The sequence below is a fragment of the Patella vulgata genome, chromosome 6 (genome assembly GCF_932274485.2).
Source record: "Patella vulgata chromosome 6, xgPatVulg1.2, whole genome shotgun sequence".
NCBI lineage: Eukaryota > Metazoa > Mollusca > Gastropoda > Patellidae > Patella > Patella vulgata.
In genome coordinates this window covers 2815443-2835638 of record NC_065884.2, presented here as the reverse complement: position 1 = coordinate 2835638, position 20196 = coordinate 2815443, and the positions used below count along the sequence as shown (strand labels likewise).

The 20196-nt window shown below is 36.9% G+C and overlaps 1 protein-coding gene across 4 annotated transcripts in view; it reads left to right on the top strand.

Annotated features, from left to right (window-relative positions):
* LOC126823509 (fibropellin-1) overlaps positions 1-20196 on the top strand; it is a 73830-nt gene that overhangs the window by 28801 nt on the left and 24833 nt on the right. Inside the window, exons 7-16 of one of the 4 annotated variants that reach the window (XM_050552392.2) lie at positions 1374-1613; positions 2605-2715; positions 4227-4343; positions 11767-11877; positions 13062-13184; positions 14202-14318; positions 15416-15535; positions 15883-16002; positions 17626-17745; positions 19367-19494. In XM_050552392.2, coding sequence (XP_050408349.1) covers positions 1374-1613; positions 2605-2715; positions 4227-4343; positions 11767-11877; positions 13062-13184; positions 14202-14318; positions 15416-15535; positions 15883-16002; positions 17626-17745; positions 19367-19479 — 1292 coding nt within the window. In that variant the 3' untranslated portion in view covers positions 19480-19494. Of the gene's footprint in view, positions 1-1373; positions 1614-2604; positions 2716-4226; positions 4344-5853; positions 5974-6366; positions 6475-7879; positions 8703-10913; positions 11034-11766; positions 13185-14201; positions 14319-15415; positions 15536-15882; positions 16003-17625; positions 17746-19366; positions 19495-20196 lie in introns of those variants that run through there. The other 3 variants (XM_050552396.2, XM_050552395.2, XM_056101641.1) reach the window with 3 other exon arrangements.

Sequence of the window (20196 nt, the reverse complement as noted above, 5' to 3'; positions counted from 1 at the left end):
CTATTAATAAACTGTGTATATCATGGGTATGGATTAAGACTACTAAATATTTATTGTAATTAACACATTTCTTAATTTAGCTTTTGGTAGCAACCAGAATAGTTTATATCATGTGTATGGATTAACAATGCTAATTATTTATAGCAATTAACGTATTTCCGATTTTATCTTCTAACAACCAGACTTGTCTATTAATAAACTATTTATAGAATGTATTAAGACTACTAATTATTTCCCTTAGTTCATTTCATTTCACTGTGACATGTTGGGCCCTTTGTGATTATATATTTTAAGGTTATCGGAATGTTACTAATATTGCTATAGACCGAAGCAATCATGAATTTGACATTGACGTCAATGTGGATCAAATTACTAGTCCGAATCCGTAGAGGCAAACAAGAGTTATTTCCCTTTATATGACACTGCTAATTCGATATTCCGTATTCTCGTATCTCAATCATTTAGTATTGAATCTATTTTTCTAGCATAGTCTGTTGAATTTGAGTCATTTACAAAACGATTGCAAGATGTTATTAGCGCTATTATGTCATTGAGCCAAGTGGTGCGGTTTGCGAACCCGCCGTCTCATCCTCGAACGTGACATTCGCTCGCTACATCATAGTATCTTGTCTGATGGTGTGCTGTGTCCGATATTTAGAAATAGTTCTAAGTCTGTAGCCCTTTAATCAACCCCTACTTACTAATGCATGAAGAAGGTTTTGTGTTTCCGTGTATGGATCTGTTTCCCATAATTATCTCTCTGTATTCTATATAATATATATTTAACATTTATAATACACTAGAAGAATGCCCGGCTTCGCTCGGGGGTCATAACCCCGAAACCGGAAGTGGTAGACTAACGCCACCTGGCCTATGTTACTCCCCGGTCCGAGCTACCCCTATACCCCAAATTTCAGACTCGGGGCAGACCTAGTGTAGCCGCCAACCCCGAACAGACATACAGACAGACAGACAGACAAACAGACAGACAAACGACAGTCACAAATATTAGTATAGATAGATAGATAGATAGATAGATAGATAGATAGATAGATAGATAGATAAGTAAAATCAGAAAATCATCGCCATCATCATCGTTACTATCATCAACTTTATCATCGTTAGTTGTATCATTATTAACACAATAAGTACCACATTTAAATCATCATTTCACTGTCACCATATTAGGTACCGCGTCATCATACTCGACATCTTTATCATACACAACGGCACCATCACTCTCAACGTCACTAATAATTATCATCATACTCGACGTCATCATCATACTCGACGTCACTATCATGCTAGGTATATAAACAATGGCAATAGTTGCAATCATCATTATCATAATCATGCTTAATATTTGCTTTCAGGTACACTAGATTACTGTGGAAGCACTAACCCATGTAATAATGGCGGTACATGTGAAAACGGACAAGGACAATTCCAATGCCGATGTCAACCTGGTTTCTTCGGCAACTTCTGTCAATTTGGTCAACCGATAGATTTCTGTCTTGACAACCAATGTACGAATGGTGCTGTCTGTGTACCAGAAGGTTTTGGTTATGTTTGTACTTGTACTGTTGGTTTCAGAGGAGACCTCTGTCAAATAGGTACGAACCAGTCAAATCATATATTTAGCTTGATATTGCGGAGAGAATACTGTTCGAAACCCTGGATGTTGCGGGCTCGCTACCGGCGTGGGTTTTCCGGCGTGGTTTCCCTTTGCCAGTGTTGCAGAACGGAAGACCTGGTAATGACAGCTGTCTAGTCGTTCAGATGGGGCAAAAACTGAGGTCCCGTGTACACGTAAAAGATCCCTTGGCAGTTGGAATTCGATATAAGAGTAGGTCGTAGTGGAGCTGTCTGGCGTATGCACGTCTTCATTATCTCAGTCACCCAAGCGTATCCATGGCCGGTTTCCATCAGTATATGTTATAATGTATTACTGTATCTAGTTACTAAATATAGTAGTAGCTGTTGTCCATAAGCACGTATTACTCAATCCAGTTTATAAATATATTAGTAACTGTTGTCTATAAGCACATGTTATAGTTGATTAGTTTTTGATTTACTTTATAAACAAATAGACATGTTATTATTTATGTTTTATATGATTAAAGCGTATGCAAGATAACTAGTTATAGATTAATCTTTAAATGGCATTTAGTAACTGGATAGAATTAAAACAAAAACACATGGAAAACAGCTACTAGTGTATTTAAGGCGACATTTCGAAGACAATGTTGCAAGAATACTCTTCGAAAAGTCGCCTTAAATATATTAGTAGCTGTTTTCCATAAGTATGTGTTTTTGTTTTGAGCTATAAATCATTAATTTGTTTCTATATTTAGATTTTTAAAACTATCCTTAGAAGCTTGGCTCTATTTGTAGATCCTAGATACTATTTTTAGATGTTTAACACTATTTTTAGATGTTTAACACTATTTTGAGATATTTGTAGATATTTAACACTATTTTTAGATGTTGGATACCATTTTGAGATGTTTGATACTATTTGTAGATATTTAACACTATTTTTAGATGTTGGATACACTTTTTAGATGTTGGATAAACTTTTTAGATGTTTGATACTATTTTTAGATGTTTGCGAGAATAATGGATGTAGAAATGGTGCTACCTGTATTCGACAATCTACTACTAATTATGTCTGTCAATGCCCAGTGGGATTTACAGGCGATTTCTGCCAAACACGTAAGATTGTTTCGCATGTCACTTTATCACATGCATGACGTTTTGCAATCTGATTAAGAAAAATTCTATTTCGCGTCGTTTCGTTTTGTCTAGTTCAAAATTAAAATTTATTTTTACTTGTCTTCAACACACGGAGAGTCTCGGCCAGTTGTCCACATTTGACAAAATTATATTACTGGATAATCTACCATATAAATTACCAAACTACCGCTTACGCATGGCCAATGGACAGAGTTGCTCCCCTTCCAGAAATCAATCCCATAATTCATAAATTGTTATTAGAAATGAATTCATTCGGCAAACCTCGGAAGATTCCGGTACCCTACATCTAGCCTCGGCTGTATGACAGTAAGTGATATGTACCTACGCCTATACATTTGCCATGCGGCACCGGTTTACTTATAAGGGAAAATTGCCCGCGTTTAGAAAGAAGTTCTCAAAATTGCGTCGTTCGAAGAGTGTGTAGAATTTTCAGTGCAAATTTGTCCTTGTCTAAAGAAAATCGGATAAATTTGAAAGAAAAACAGCTTCAAACTTTGAAAAGTTTGTAAGATAAAACATTCTTCAAATACGTCGTCATCAATGACGTCATTGGTCTTCATGGACAACGTCATTGTAATCCGGGAACTTGAAAGTAGTTCTAATGCTTTATCATACAGCCGAGATTAGATATAGGGTACTGGAATCTGTTGAGGTTTGCCGAGTGGAAATGAATGGTGACGACGAACTGGGAATAAGACAATAATACTTGAAGAGTAACATAAAAGATCTGATATTCTAGCCAATGATGTAGATATTGAGAACCCATCCTGACTATTCGAGAGATATAAAGAGAAATGGGGTTTAACGCCCACTCGACACAAACTAGGTCATTTCGGTACTAACATATGGTTTAATTTTATTTCAATAATTCGCTTGCGCGTAGGGGTCTTTAGCAGTGGGAGGAAACCGGAGGACCCGGAGAAAACCCACGAGGTTGGACAGGCGGCCCTACTCCTTGCCACGTACAACCGGGGATTCTAAACCCCGCCAGTTGACTCAATGACAGGCTTTATGATACAGCGCGCACGTGCTAACCATTCGCCCCCCCTCCCTGACTATTCGTAGAATATTAAAGGACAATATTTGGTGTCAGACGTCAGTCATTATCACATATATGATAGAACTGGTTAAACACGTTCCAAATATAATTTTAACACAGAGATCATTGCTACAATAGATGTCGAATCAATGTTTCAACAATTGGAAGTGACGAACGCAAAAGGAAAACACGAGTTATCCCTCTATATAACTGACTGAAGTGACGAGTGATAACAGATACATGAGCGAATTTCTGCTCAATTATAACTTATTCGAAGACCAAAAGTTGTTATATGAGACTGTAAGAGGATATCTGACAGTCTCACGCAACAACTTTTGGTCTACGAAGGAATTATTAGTGATTAGAAATTCGCCCATGAAGTAATCTGTCTTGTAGACGTCTAACCCAATTTATCTCCCTTTATCAACAGGTATACAGAGTTGCCAGAATAATGCTTGTCAGAACGGTGCTACCTGTGTTAGTGGAATAAATAATGATTACACATGCACCTGTCCTGTTGGATTTTCCGGTCAATTCTGTGAAAATAGTAAGTTGTCTTATTTGATTGTTGTAAATATGATGATTTTGTTGTCTATGATGGGTAAAACTGGGATTTACTGACTATTATGGGTATACCTGGATGGGTTTTCTATGATGGGTAAAGCTGGGACGGGTTGTTTTTAAGGTTAAAACTGGGATGGGTTGTCTATGATGGTTAAAACTGGGATGGGTTGTCTATAAAGTGTAAAACTAGGATAGGTTGACTATTATGGGCATACCTGGATGGGTTTTCTATGATGGGTAAAGCTGGGATGGGTTGTCTATAAAGTGTAAAACTGAGATGGGTTGTCTATGATGGGTAAAAGTGGGATGGTTTGTCTATGGTGGGTAAAACTGGAATTTGAATATTTACTTCAAACATGCATTCACTAATGTAATATTGTATTCAAATTCATTAGACCCCACTCGTATTGCCCGGTGTTGTTTATTTATAGGCATATTGGGGGGGGGGGGTCATGCCATACAGAAAATACATTTATCAGGAAGTCTAGACAAGTGCAAAGCCTGCCATTGTCCACCCCCTTTAAACATAACAGATATTTTATTCAGATATTCGAAACAGACCAAGGAACAGACATAGCATTCATGGCCCAATCCCCGAAAATGTTGAATAACTAGAGAGAACAATGAACTAAAAATAAATCAACTTTTTAAATTTAGCAAGGTTCATGTTCATTTGAAATATGAATATAATGTATGTTTTGTTTAAAGTTTCATTTTCAGATTGAAACCAACACCGTTTACGCGTTGTATCGACGGAAACGTTGCGTGAATTGTGTCTTGTTGCATGCGATTTGTTTGTATCTTTTATCTCTCGCCCAGCATCATCAATTCTTCTCCCAGCATCATCATTATACAGTTTTAATACTTCTTTGCTTTAAATATTCCAATAACTCCTAGCTTTTTACTTTTACCTATATTCTCTTTTACTGAATGACGTGCAGAGATTCGGGGATTACCTGGGCAAACTCCCTGATTTTATTTTTAATATGCCAAAACAGATGAAATAAACCAGTTATTTAAATTAAAAAGGACAGCTTGTACAACAAAGTTAACAAAGATGATTTTAAAAAACTTGATTTAATTCCATTCCTTGATTGACTTACCACCCCACCCGACCCACACCGAGATAGATCCCCCCCCCCCGCACATATTGACCCCCCACCCCCGTCCCTTTAGATAGATGCTCCCGGCTCCGAGATACATTAGCCCAACCTAACCCCGCCCCCGCCCTCCGTCACCTGAGATAGACCTCCCCGCCCCGAGATAGATACCCCCTCCCTCCTCCCGAGAAAGACCCCCCTCCCCGTCACCCCTGAATTAGATGCCCCCACCCCCGCCCTTCCACCTCTCTGCACGCCATTGCTTTGACTCTATCATTAGCTTTTAGCCTGTTGGTAATATGACGTCATCTACTGGTATGTACAGATGCAGCACCTATTTATCATTTTAACATTTCCTCACGAAATCTTCTCTCTTTTTCTATCTATATCTAGACGGTGAGATAGATTATTGTGTTAACAACGACTGTAAATCAGGCTCCACATGTATCAACACTGAAACCAATTATACCTGTTCGTGTCCGTTTGGTTTTACGGGAACATTGTGTGAATTAGGTAAAAAAACAACAGAATTTACGTTAAGGTCTAAAACCACATTCTTAGATAGATAAAATGTGTCTAAAATGGTCCTTATTTGAAGATAAATTTATATATTTTAATCATACTTATTCCTTTTACACATGAAATATAAAAACATTTTTAAATGGATAAAATATGTTAAAAGTAATCTCCATTTAAAGATAAATGGCGATAAACTGCAAATATTAATCTTATTTAAAGCTTTTTTTATTTTGATTCTTTTACAATATATTTGATCAATCATTCCAAAAAGTACTGTTTAAACTAAAAAAAAACCCCAAAGAAATCAGGAAGTCAAAATATTTTCACGTCTAGAAATACCCTGAAATAATAAATATATATACAAACCAACATATCACTTGATTTCAGATAATTGCGCGGGAAACCAGTGTACTAATGGCGCCACTTGTTATAGACAAACAGTAGGCTATTACTGCGCATGTCGAACAGGCTTTACTGGAGACTACTGTCAGAAGGGTAAATGTTATTGAAAAATCAGTAATTGTTTAATTAAAGTCCCATTGCGTCATATCCTGTGTTTACTAATATATCAAATGTTTCACGATTTAACCCACGCTAATATGTGTACTCAGATTGATTATTTAACATTTAATTAAGAAAACAAAATCAAGATACCAACGCTAGATTACCTCCCTTCTTGGATTCAATCTGATTTAGAACAGGTCCATCAATTATGTTCGCGATCAATAAAATGGCGGCGTGCTTATTACATGTACATAGATCGATGTACATACTGAACGGGGTTGAAACACTATTGGACTGATATTCCTATTTGAGATTCATCCTTCACAATAGCGGGGGTTGGATGGCCGAATGGTTGGTTAGCACGTGAGCGCCGTATCATAAGGTCTGTCATTGAATCAACTGTCGTGGTTTCGATTCCACGGTTGTATGTGACAAGGAGTAGGGTCGCCTGTCCAACCTTGTGGGTTTTCTCCGGGTCCTCCGGTTTCCTCCCACTGCTAAAGACCGCTACGTGCAAGGGAATTTTTGAAATAAAATTGAACCATGTGTTAGTCCCGAAATGGCCTAGTTTGTGTCGAGTGGGTGTTAAACCCATCTCTCTCTCCCTCTCGCTCTCTCTCTCTCTCTCTCTCTCTCTCTCTCTCTCTCTCTCCAATTACGCAATGAGGCTTTAATTATTCGGTATGTTATATGACGCATATCCTATTTCCTTGAAAACCTCCACTAACGAAATTATTGTATTAAGTATTCGATATGTTATGCTAAGCATTCTATAACTAACTAGATCATATTGTTGGAAAGCCTTCGCTGACGTAAATTGTTTATTTAAGTTTTTATATGTTACAAGAAGCTTAGTGTCTGAAATATTAATATAATTCCACTTACTTCTATCATTATGTTCTTGATAATCGTCGTTAACTTAGATATACATTATGCAAGAGCTAAATCTGCCTATTACAGGCCTTTCTTTAGGCCTGAAACGTTTCTAAATTATTAATTAGACATTAATTAACTTATCCAGGCCATAATCAACACTCGATGGTGTCGGATTTCTCCGATATTAAATAGATTAGAACAGTTCAGCCATATTTTTATTTAAGCTAAAAATGGAGGAGCGAGACTTAGCTTCGAACAACCAGTACGGTGGTTGAAATTATTGCATACGTCTTGTCAAACCTACAAAGGCTAATATCTTCGCTCGCAATAGAGTAATTTGAATGAAAATTTCAAATTATTCATTTTACATTATCTATTTTCGAACTATTATAGCAAGAATGCCTAGCTCTTTATCTAAATCTTACATAATGTATCTTTAATAAAACTATCTCTCTCTTTCTCTCTACTTTTGCTTTATTTAGCCTTTAGTAGCCCATCTTTTTCTTCCTACTATTTCTAGGCACGGATCCTTGTGACAATAATAACTGTCAAAATAACGGTGAATGTGCGGCTAACATACTTGGTGGGTATGATTGTAAATGCCCTGCAGGATATACCGGAACTTATTGCCAGTTTGGTAAGATTCAAACACAAGGGAAACTACAACTAAATCTCCTGTTATATAATCACACGTATTTATTTATTTTGAAAGTCATATTTCAATTAAAAATAAATACGATTTCAAAAATATTTCATATAACCCTTTGCATCGCTAAGAAACACATATTGGTTTTTCAATCAGAAATTTGTATAGAACCATTCATTTTTCTTCGATGATTGGTAATGATTTAAATATGTAAACTTCAATCAGTATGTGTTTCTTTTTCGGTGTCTTTTTCCATACTCAATATTTCTTTAGAGTAGTTTCCTATATTTGCTTAAATTTCAAATTGATACCTTTTAGCTTTTTGCTTGTTTACATTGATGGGGGAAATTTCAATATGGCACATTAGCTTGTAGTACCGAAACACATTTCTAAAAAAGTACTAATTGAAGCGTGTTTCCAATTATTGAAATTTTCCCCACAATTAATTTGATCCTTTTTTCTCATTTTTCAATTATATTTTTATTCTTGGGGCTGTGGTGTGGGTATTTAATTTAGTTTTTTTTATGTTATATTTAGCCTTTGTTTTAACATACTTTTTAAAAATATTTTTCTATATTTTTTTAAAATATAGTTAGATATTTACTCTCTTTTCTTTTTGCATGTCTATCAATATTCCCTCTCTTCGTCTCATTCACATTTCTATTGTTCTTCATTTTCCTCTATTTTACATTTTCACGCTTTTTGGTACTTTTAAATATTTTTAGTCATTTTTTTTTTAGTAGGGCATTTTTTTTTTTTTTTTTTTTTTTGTATATTTCCCCATGTCATCTTCTTATCATAATAACTAGCATGTTCCTTTTTTGCCATTTTACATGAACTGTATATTAATAATGTATTCTTCTTCAATACATCAGCCTGATATTTATTCCTGGCGGCTGTGTTATTTATTGTGAACCCGCATGCTTATAAACCTACCCTATTCCCAACACCCTGCCCGGATTAAGGTATGGCGGACTTTGTTATTTGTTAGATGTAATATGCTAGTATATGAAAGTATAATCACTCCAGGCTGTTATCAATGTTGTATGCTTTCACTATATAATTTTATAAGGTAAGTTAGTTTACAAGGCAACATAACAAATATGCACAGTTTGGCTTATATCAAAACATATATTAAAATCACTAAAACATTGAAATTCAATCTGATTAAAACACAGATCCCATTTCGTTTCGTTTTTTATAGTTCAAAATTTCGTATTACTTGTCTTTACTACACTAGGATCGGGAAGAGTTGTTATATTACTGGCGTTCTGGTTGAAGTGAGGGATTAGCCAATGAAACGGTCTGTTACGGCGAGTTCTTGGTGTGCAATGCACGGAACTGTGGGTGGGTAAACCACTAGAAACGTCAACGCTGATTGATTAATCAATGTCTGACGTCATAAGGTCAAAATCCGCTTGTACGACCTCTGATGCGACCTTCCACTATAACCGGCCAGATCTTCATGTAGTGTAGGCCATCGAAAGTATAAAAAACGAAACGAAATATAGACCTGTATGTCAATCAGGTTGATTGATATTTGTTATTGCCTTATAAACTAAAGGTAAGTAAGTAAGTACAGAATAAAAAGTAAAATAATAATCTTATATATATATATATAAAAAAACTAAATAAATATATATTTATCCGTGGTAAGTAAATATTCAGATCTTAATCAGTGTTGCATGAAAATTTGAATTTGAGCAAGGTAAGTATATTTCGAGGCTTCTAGTGGCTTTAATTGTATACCAATCATATATCTATATATCTATATATCTATACCCTGCACAATCTAACCTTTTATCCTTTCCCAGCTTAACTATCACATTCGCTTAACTTAAAATAATGGCTTCATTATCATTTTAACACTTTAATATCGTGGCATATGTTTTAAGATTAACGACAAATGTTTGATTAATTTCTAATACATATCTTATCATCAAGCTAATGGTAGTAAAAACCTTACCATCAATCTAATTCCTAGTAAAACCCTTATCATCGATATAATTTCTAGTAAAACCCTTGCCATCATTATGATTTCTAGCAAAAACCTCAGCGTCAATCAAATGTCTAGCACAATCCTTGCCATCAATATAATTTCTAGTAAAAACCTTACCATCAATCTAATTTTCTAGTATAAACCTTATCATCAATCTAATTTCTAGTAAATCTCTTGCCATCAATCTAATTTTAGTAAGACCCTTATCATGAATCTAATTTCTAGTAAAACCCTTACCATCAGTCTAATTTCTGGTAAAAACCTTACCATCAATCAAATATCTAGTAACAACCTTATCATTAATCAAATATCTAGTAACAACCTTATCACGAAGCTAATTTCTAGTAAAATCTTTGCCATCAATCTGATTTCTAGTAAAAACCTTGTCAACAATCTAATTTCTAGTAAAACCCTTACCCTCAAGTACCAAGAAATCCACGTAAACCTTTAGAATAAATCTTATTCCCCGGTTACCTCCAGGTTATTTTGTTAGTATTATGATTCCGTATACATTAGATCAGAGAGTCTTGCTTTATCTCGTACAATGAGAACGTAGGTAAAAATGGATTATTTTATATTAATTTATAATGTAGAAAATAGAAAGTTAAGTCAGTTAGTCTGTGGACAGTGTACTTCTAGTACTGTACAGGTTCGGATATATATTTTCAATCATTTAAATCCCCTACCAGACACTCTTTTATCTTCTGGCCAAGTTAGTCTAAGTTTTTACCGAGTGTGAGTTTTTTGCTCAAGTCAGTATTTATTATTGTAAGATTATAAGTGGTTACAGTCAGTAGTTCTAGGAAATTTAAATGATGTCAACATTTCAAGTTATCTGTTAATCATTGACAGCCATCATACTCTACTTACCTCCGAAAAGGAATGAAATATGTCATCTTATTTTTACAGATCCTTGTTTCGTCAATGATTGCTCGTTTGGATCTACGTGTACATTTACATCACGTGTAAAGGGTTACACGTGTGTTTGCCCTGCTGGGTTTACTGGCACACTGTGCAATCAGGTTATAAGTAAGTTTGAAGTGGGGATGTAAAATAAGTTCAATGTGGGAGTAAGAGATATATAACGTTTTTTAATATTATTTCTTTTATTGTTATTCTGTACTAACGATTCACAGCACTCCTTTCATATTCATCATTGCACCATTTTCAAACCCCGTCTCTTAAATCGTTGCGCTTTTACGGAATCTTTGATGTATTGTGCGTTTGGTTTTGTTATCCGACTTGTAAGTGTATAACAACCAACATCTTTAATAACACAGCGCTTTTACTAAACCGGAGAATGCGTGTGCGTTTGTAAACCTTTATTGCGTTTTGTTTTGTTTCGCGACGTGTAATCACCGATTGACGGTAAACCGTTGTTTAACGAGAATCGCTAGCGAGGTCTTTACTAACAGAGTAGAACTATTTGCGTGCAGTTCTTCGGGTATTCCACAGTTTTCTGGTTTTTATAATGTTCGATGTACCATGACGTCATCGCCGCCTTCTTGTAATTGTCACGTCATATCACAAATTGGTTCTCAATTGTTTAAGTTTCACGTTTCGAAGAGCGCCGCTTCCGGTAGAAGTATAGCAACCTAAACAAGAAGAAGATGGGTAACACCTTTGTGTTCAGTTACTGTCCAAAACGTCTGAAGCAGTTGTTTTCAGGAAAATGGAGGTTGCAGCGACAGACAAGGTCAAGTGTGAAGGTAAATCTGCCATTAATAAAAGTATTTAAAGTTTGTTTTGTTATAACTTGTAGGTGTTTGTACCTCGACGTCATGTTTTAATGGGGCCCAATGTTTCCCTCTAGTTACTGGAGGCGTCTTCTGTCAGTGTCCAGCAGGGTATACTGGTTCACAATGTCAATTTGGTAAGATAAGTTATAATCGTTCACTGGTGATACGGACTATGGCTAACAATCTCTACATATTGTATTCTATGATCTCAGGGATTCTGTATTCTTTTGTCTGTGCCGCACACCAAGTGTTTCTTCACCAGCTGCGTTTCCTTCTGTTAAAAACACCTTTTACAGGCTGTCGGGATTTTATTAACTTTATTACTCTGCACCTTCTTCGTCGGCTATTTTTTTCGTCTATAACAAAAATCTTGTAGATTCGAGTCTTGGTTTCTACCGTTTCACCAACATGCCCTCTCTTTTAGATTGATCTCTGCACCTCCCCTCAAACCCTTCACTCTAAATGTAATTAAAACACAGATCCTATTTTGTTTGTTTTGTTGTAGTTTAGAATATCGTTCTACTGGTCTTCACTGCGGTAGGATCTGGAACAGTTATTAAATAACCCGCGTTCTGGTTGATGTGAGGGATTAGCCAATTAAATCGTCTATTGAGTCGTGTTGTTTTCATCTGGCACAGGGAACTGTGGGTAGATATTTTCAGCGATCGAACACAAATCAAAGCAAACGTTTTATTTCCGAAACCCCGACGCTGATTGGTTAATCAAATGATTGGGGTTACAAGCCGCTCGTATGACCAGTTAGGTCTTCATGTAGTACAGGTCAATGAAAGTTTAAAAAACGAAACGAAATATAGATCGGTGTTTTAATCAGACTGCCCCGTCTTCTCCATCCTTTGCACCTCATCTAGTGCTTTATAACTTTTTCATGTAGTAAATGTTGTTTTAGTTTTGTTGTTCATCGTACGAATATGACCTTTTGATATAATATAACCTTCTGATATAATATGACCTTTCGTTGTGGTACAAAATGTATAACTACAATAAATGAAATAATATAAATTGCTTTCTGCGACCACCAATAAGACCAGCGTTTGTGTCAATTATACCAAATCTTAATATTTATATTTCCAATTTCGATTCCCTTCTCCGGCTGTACGTGACAAGGAGTAGGTCATCTGTCCAACCTCGTGGGTTTTCTCCGGGTCCTCCGGTTTTCTCCCACTGCTAATGACTCCTACGCACAAGCGAATTATTGAAATAAAATTAAAACGCATGTTAGTCCCGAAATGACCTAGTTTGTGTCGAGTGGACGTTAAACCCCATTTCTCTCTCTATAGATATATATTTGTATTTCCAGCAATAAATGCCTGTTCAAATAATCAGTGTAGAAATGGCGCCGTGTGTCAGACCTCAACAGCTACTCAACAAGGTTATCAATGTAACTGTCCAGCAGGATATACCGGAACATTCTGTGAACAAGGCAAGAATTATATCTTTTACCAAATAACGCCAATAATTAAGTCTATTTATGATAAAGTCTACTTATAATAAAGTCTATTTATAATAAAGTCTATTTATGATAAAGTCTATTTATAATAAAGTCTATTTGTGATAAAGTCTATTTATGATAAAGTCTATTTATAATAAAGTCTATTTATGAGAAAGTCTATTTATGAGAAATCTATTTATGAGAAAGTCTATTTATGAGAAGGTCTATTTATACGCGCAAGCGAATTATTGAAATAAAGTTGAACCATATTTTAGTCCGGAAATGACCTAGTTTGTGTCGAGTTGACGTTAAACCCCATTTCTCTCTCGCTCTCCCTAACTATTTTTATTTGCTTTACTCTATAGTCCTTTTTATAGAAGCGCATGCGCGATACTCTATTCGGGACCTTTTATGAATCTACTTAATAAACACGTTATGAATACTGAATTAATAATATTACGAATAAATATATTATTATGTGTGATTAAGAGGACATTAAACCTCATTTCACCTTGATAGACAGTAAATAGTTTATCAATCGTAGGTGTTATATGCTGATATTTGACATTTTAAAAAGGGCTGGTGAGTGATTTGGGACAATACTATACAACCAATATACAGTAAAATATACATTATGTAAAAGATAGATCTGCATGTTGCATTTCTATTTTCTTGATTCAAGTACTATAACAATTATTATTTGGATGCCCACAATCAATTCCCATTGAATTGATATTAAGTTGATTAGGCCATCTACGTCATTTAATGGGTTAACGTCAAAATAGAAAATCGAAACTATGATAGCAAGAATGACCAGCTCTTTATCTAAATCTGACATAATGTGTCTTTAGTTATCAAGACATATTTACATGCTTTGGGTATATATTCTCCAACGATTTTTTATTTTTTCGGAAAAAAAGAAAACATGGCTCCTTTTAATTTTCAGGTTAGCGTATCATCGCAATACTTATATCATAGTTATCTAAACTTCATGCTTCTATTTTAAAGCTATTGTTTCGCCATGTACGAACAACCAATGCCAGAATGGCGCTACTTGTAATCCAAACGGTGATTTCTACACCTGTGTTTGTCTACCTGGTTATTCCGGTTTTCTCTGTCAAACAAGTAAATATGAGGGTTTTTATTTTAGAATGACAATCAGCCATTAGTTCGTTTGTGCCATTTAAGGATGCCTAGCTATGAAAGCCGACAGTTAACTCTACACTAAACGTTACTGGAAATTATATTTTTAAAGGTGAACAAGTGAAATTGCTAAAGCTTCAAATAATCGACAGACAACAGCTTCTGACATTGCTTATAGTTTACGGCTATAGAAAAGCTATGGTTATAATTAAAACTTGTTTTGAACACTATATGGGGGAAATTCAAACGCACAACAAAAATTGATAGTTCAAATATTGTTGACTATGATCTTGTTTAGATACCCGTGTTTATCTGCAGTTATCAGTATTTGACATCCGGTCGAACAAAATGCCCAAGCTAAGCGATGTCACTAAGCGGTTTAAACCGATTTCGACATAGCTTCACAAGCTATATACCCTAAGTAAATCGACTTGGCAAATAAAGACGGGCGTACGCCATACAGTGTGCTATGTGAGTAATTGTGACTGGGCAGCGGTACTATGGCCTACTCTTATATCGCATTCCAACTGCCATAGGCATGCCAATGAATTCACGGGACCTCGGTTTTCGGTCTCGGGGGGGGGGGGATTTCATGGCCGAATGGTTAGCACGCGCGCGCTGTATCATACGGTCTGTCATTGAGTCAACTGGCGGGGTTTCGATTTCCCGGTGGTACGTGACAAGGAGTAGGGTCGCCTGTCCAACCTTGTGGGTTTTCTCCGGGTCCTCCGGTTTCCTCCCACTGCTAAAGACCCCTACACGCAAGCGAATTATTGAAACAAAAAAAAATTAAACCTGGTTTGTGTCGAGTGGACGTTAAACCCCATTTCTCCCTCCCCCTCTCTCTCTCTCTCTCTCGTTTTCCGTCTCATCCAAATGACTAGACAGCTGTCAGGTCCCCCGTCCTGCACCACTGACAAGGGGAAACCACGTCGGAAAATCCCGATGAACTTTATCGGCCAATGCAGGGACCGAACACGCGACCTCCAGACTAGCGAGCCAGATGGCGCTAAGCAGGTGGATCAGTTTTGTGTGTTAGTTTATGTGCATCACGTGCTTAACTATTTTATTGCTTTCAGGTGATCCATGCAACAACAATCAGTGTCAAAATGGCGCCACATGCTTTCAATCTAGTACATCCAATTTCGGATATGGCTGCACATGCGGCGCAGGGTATTCAGGAACGTTTTGTAGTATTAGTAAGTTTGAAATTAGTTCCCCTAAATCAACACGTCATAAACGCTAAATTTAAATTTTACAAAAAATAAAAACAACATTATTGATGATTATAACATTTTTTCAATGTGTTACGAGATTTTTTTATCATGAACTAATGGATATATGTTTTTTAAATCAAGCATTAGACACTGAAATAGCAATACAATATATTTATATTATGTACATGCACAAATCGATGGCGCTAACCAAGTAGGATTGATTTTGAAATTGCTCAACACAATATATATTATGTACAGGTGCAAAGCGATTGTCAGTTTTATATGTTAATTAATGAGTAGCATGTGCTTAACTATTGTGTTCCTTTCAGGTGATCCATGCAACAGCAATCAGTGTCAAAATGGCGCAACATGCTTTCCATCTAGTACATCCAATTTCGGATATGGTTGCACATGCGGCGCAGGGTATTCAGGAACGTTTTGTAGTATTAGTAAGTTTGAAATTAGTTCCCTAAATCAACACGTCATAAACGCTAAATTTAAATTTTACACATTATTATTGATGATTATAACATTTTTTCAATGTTTTACGAGATTTTTTTTTATCATGAACTAACGGATATATACTGAGCGCCATGGAAAACGCATCACTTAGTTTTTCGTATAACAAAATGATCCTGTAAACATATCTTATTTATTTGCTTCATATTGTGAACAATATTCAAATGGGAACACATCAATAACAACACATTTGTACACTTATGGATGTTTAATCTGTAATCAACGGTACAAAGTCAGAGGGGTCAAAACCAAAAGTACGACACAGATGTCAGTAGCGCGTGTATCCTCCACGGGCTCTTACGCACGCTGTGCATCGACGTCGCATGGAATTAACCAATGTTTGAAAGAAGGCCTGGGGAAAATTGTTTCATTCTTGGACAAGAGCAGCTTCTAAAGCAGCAATGGTGTGCATCTGTGGTCTCCGATACAGACGGCATCCAATCACATCCCAGACATGTTCTATCGGTGCCATGTCCGGAGACATGGCTGGCCAGTCCAAGACATTGATGTTGTTAGCAGCCAGGTAGTTTATATTAAAACGGGCGGTATGCGGACGTGCATTATCCTGTTGGAAGTGCTGAAGTTGTGGGTGAGCGCGAAACATCGGAACAACAATTCGTTGCAAGACATCATCACGGTAGGCTACAGCATTAACGCAACCCCTGCAAATGTGTAGGGCGGTCCGGTGATGAAATGTGAAGCCTCCCCACACCATTACACTTCCTCCACCACATCGACTCGTTTCGAAGAAGCAGCAGTATGCAAGACGTTCCCCAAGACGTCTCCACACACGTTGACGGCCATCAGCGTGATAAAGATGAAAGCGACTCTCATCACTGAAGAGCACACTTTGTCCTTGAGCCGATATCAAACGCCGCTGACGGCGATGATCCCTGAGGATAGTAACACGAACACGTTCCACCAACCTTATAATAGTGGACTGATGACAATTAAAGTGTCTGGCAATAACACGTGTAGACATGCCAGCCCGGGACATTGCAATGGCTTCATTCCGTTGATTTTCAGTAAGTCTCGGCATCTCTAGCTCGATTCCTTCACACGTCCAACAACAAATAACGACAGATTGACGTTTCACAGTACATGTACTGTACATTAAGTTGAAAACATGCTTTTAAAGGGCTCACACACAATTCTGCACGTGAATATTGGGTTTTTCATGTGCATCTCGTGCAATTTTTTTTCGTGCACACGGGCCGATATTTTTTTGCGTTTGGGATCATTGTGCGAAACAATAGTTCATAGTATTGCATAATATTATACATACAAAACCACCTAGTAATAAAATATTTGGGAAAAAAAGTGATGCGTTTTCCATGGCGCTCGGTATATTTTTTTTAAATCAAGCATTAGACACTGAAATAGCTATACAATATATTTATATTATGTACATGCGCAAAGCGATGGCGCTAACCAAGTAGGATTGATTTTGAAATAGCTCAATACAATATATATTATGTACAGGTGCAAAGCGATTGTCAGTTTTATATGTTAATTAATGAGTAGCACGTGCTTAAAAATTGTGTTCCTTTCAGGTGATCCATGCAACAACAATCAGTGTCAAAATGGCGCAACATGCTTTCCATCTAGTACATCCAATTTCGGATATGGCTGCACATGCGGCGCAGGGTATTCAGGAACATTTTGTAGTATTAGTAAGTTTGAAATTAGTTCCCTAAATTAACACGTCATAAACGCTAAATTTAAATTTTACACATTATTATAGATGATTATAACATTTTTTCAATGTTTTACGAGATTTTTTTATATCATGAACTAACGGATATATACTGAGCGCCATGGAAAACGCATCACTTAGTCTTTCGTATAACAAAATGATCCTGTAAACATATCTTATTTATTTGCTTCGTATTGTGAACAATATTCAAATGGGAACACATCAATAACAACACATTTGTACACTTATGGATGTTTAATCTGTAATCAACGGTACAAAGGCAGAGGGGTCAAAACCAAAAGTACGACACAGATGTCAGTAGCGCGTGTGTCCTCCACGGGCTCTTACGCACGCTGTGCATCGACGTCGCATGGAATTAACCAATGTTTGAAAGAAGGCCTGGGGAAAATTGTTCTATTCTTGGACAAGAGCAGCTTCTAAAGCAGCAATGGTGTGCATCTGTGGTCTCCGATACAGACGGCATCCAATCACATCCCAGACATGTTCTATCGGTGCCATGCCCGGAGACATGGCTGGCCAGTCCAAGACATTGATGTTGTTAGCAGCCAGGTAGTTTATATTAAAACGGGCGGTATGCGAACGTGCATTATCCTGTTGGAAGTGCTGAAGTTGTGGGTGAGCGCGAAACATCGGAACAACAATTCGTTGCAAGACATCATCACGGTAGGCTACAGCATTAACGCGACCCCTGCAAATGTGTAGGGCGGTCCGGTGATGAAATGTGAAGCCTCCCCGCACCATTACACTTCCTCCACCACATCGACTCGTTTCGAAGAAGCAGCAGTATGCAAGACGTTCCCCAAGACGTCTCCACACACGTTGACGGCCATCAGCGTGATAAAGATGAAAGCGACTCTCATCACTGAAGAGCACACTTTGTCCTTGAGCCCATATCAAACGCCGCTGACGGCGATGATCCCTGAGGATAGTAACACGAACACGTTCCACCAACCTTACAATAGTGGACTGATGACAATTAAAGTGTCTGGCAATAACACGTGTAGACATGCCAGCCCGGGACATTGCAATGGCTTCATTCCGTTGATTTTCAGTAAGTCTCGGCATCTCTAGCTCGATTCCTTCACACGTCCAACAACAAATTACGACAGATTGACGTTTCACAGTACATGTACTGTACATTAAGTTGAAAACATGCTTTTAAAGGGCTCACACACAATTCTGCACGTGAATATTGGGTTTTTCATGTGCATCTCGTGCAATTTTTTTTGTGGACACGGGCCGATATTTTTTGCGTTTGGGAGCATTGTGTGAAACAATAGTTCATAGTATTGCATAATATTATATATACAAAACCACCTAGTAATAAAATATTTGGGAAAAAAAGTGATGCGTTTTCCATGGCGCTCAGTATATTTTTTTTAAATCAAGCATTAGACACTGAAATAGCTATACAATATATTTATATTATGTACATGCGCAAAGCGATGGCGCTAACCAAGTAGGATTGATTTTGAAATAGCTCAATACAATATATATTATGTACAGGTGCAAAGCGATTGTCAGTTTTATATGTTAATTAATGAGTAGCGCGTGCTTAAAAATTGTGTTCCTTTCAGGTGATCCATGCAACAACAATCAGTGTCAAAATGGCGCCACATGCTTTCCATCTAGTACATCCAAGATTATTGCTGTTAATATTTGTTTCAAGATATATAGTTACCCTACTTAATTTCAACAAACTTTTCCCTCATGACTGCGAAAAGGCCCTAACTGTATTGTAATAAGCAAAACTAACCCTAAATAACCTATGGGATAAATACAACAGTACAACATTTTTCAAAGTAGATCCCTGTGCAACAAATCAATATTAAAAGGAGGCTACATATTACTGCGCTAATGGATATGACTGCTTCTGACAGTATGTGAATAATGGAAGCGCTATTTTAGTGGAACGATTTTGAAATAGCTCAACGAATATATATATTATGATAGTCAGTTTTATATGTTTGTTAATGAGTATGACTTGGTCAAGTATTTTATTGCTTACAGGTGCTCCATGCAGCAACACTGTATATAACAATCTCTTCAGCATATATTGTACACTGAATAGCTTTCAGTTTAACTGCTCTGATTATGAAATGAAATTTTCTGCTCCGATAGAGATGGGAATACGCCATACACTGTGCTATGAGGGAAATTCTACCCAGACAGCGCACTACGACGGACTTTTAAGTGCACGCGTATGGCTGCACGGAACCTCTGTGTTTCGTCCCACCTGAGCTATACCTTATCCCGTGCAAACGCAGATGGCGCTGAGCGGGTGGATCAGATATGAGCATCACGTGCTTAACTATTTTAATGCTTTCAGGTGATCCATGCAGTAGCAATCAATGTCAAAATGGCGCCACATGCTTTCCATCTAGTACATCCAGTTTTGGATATGGCT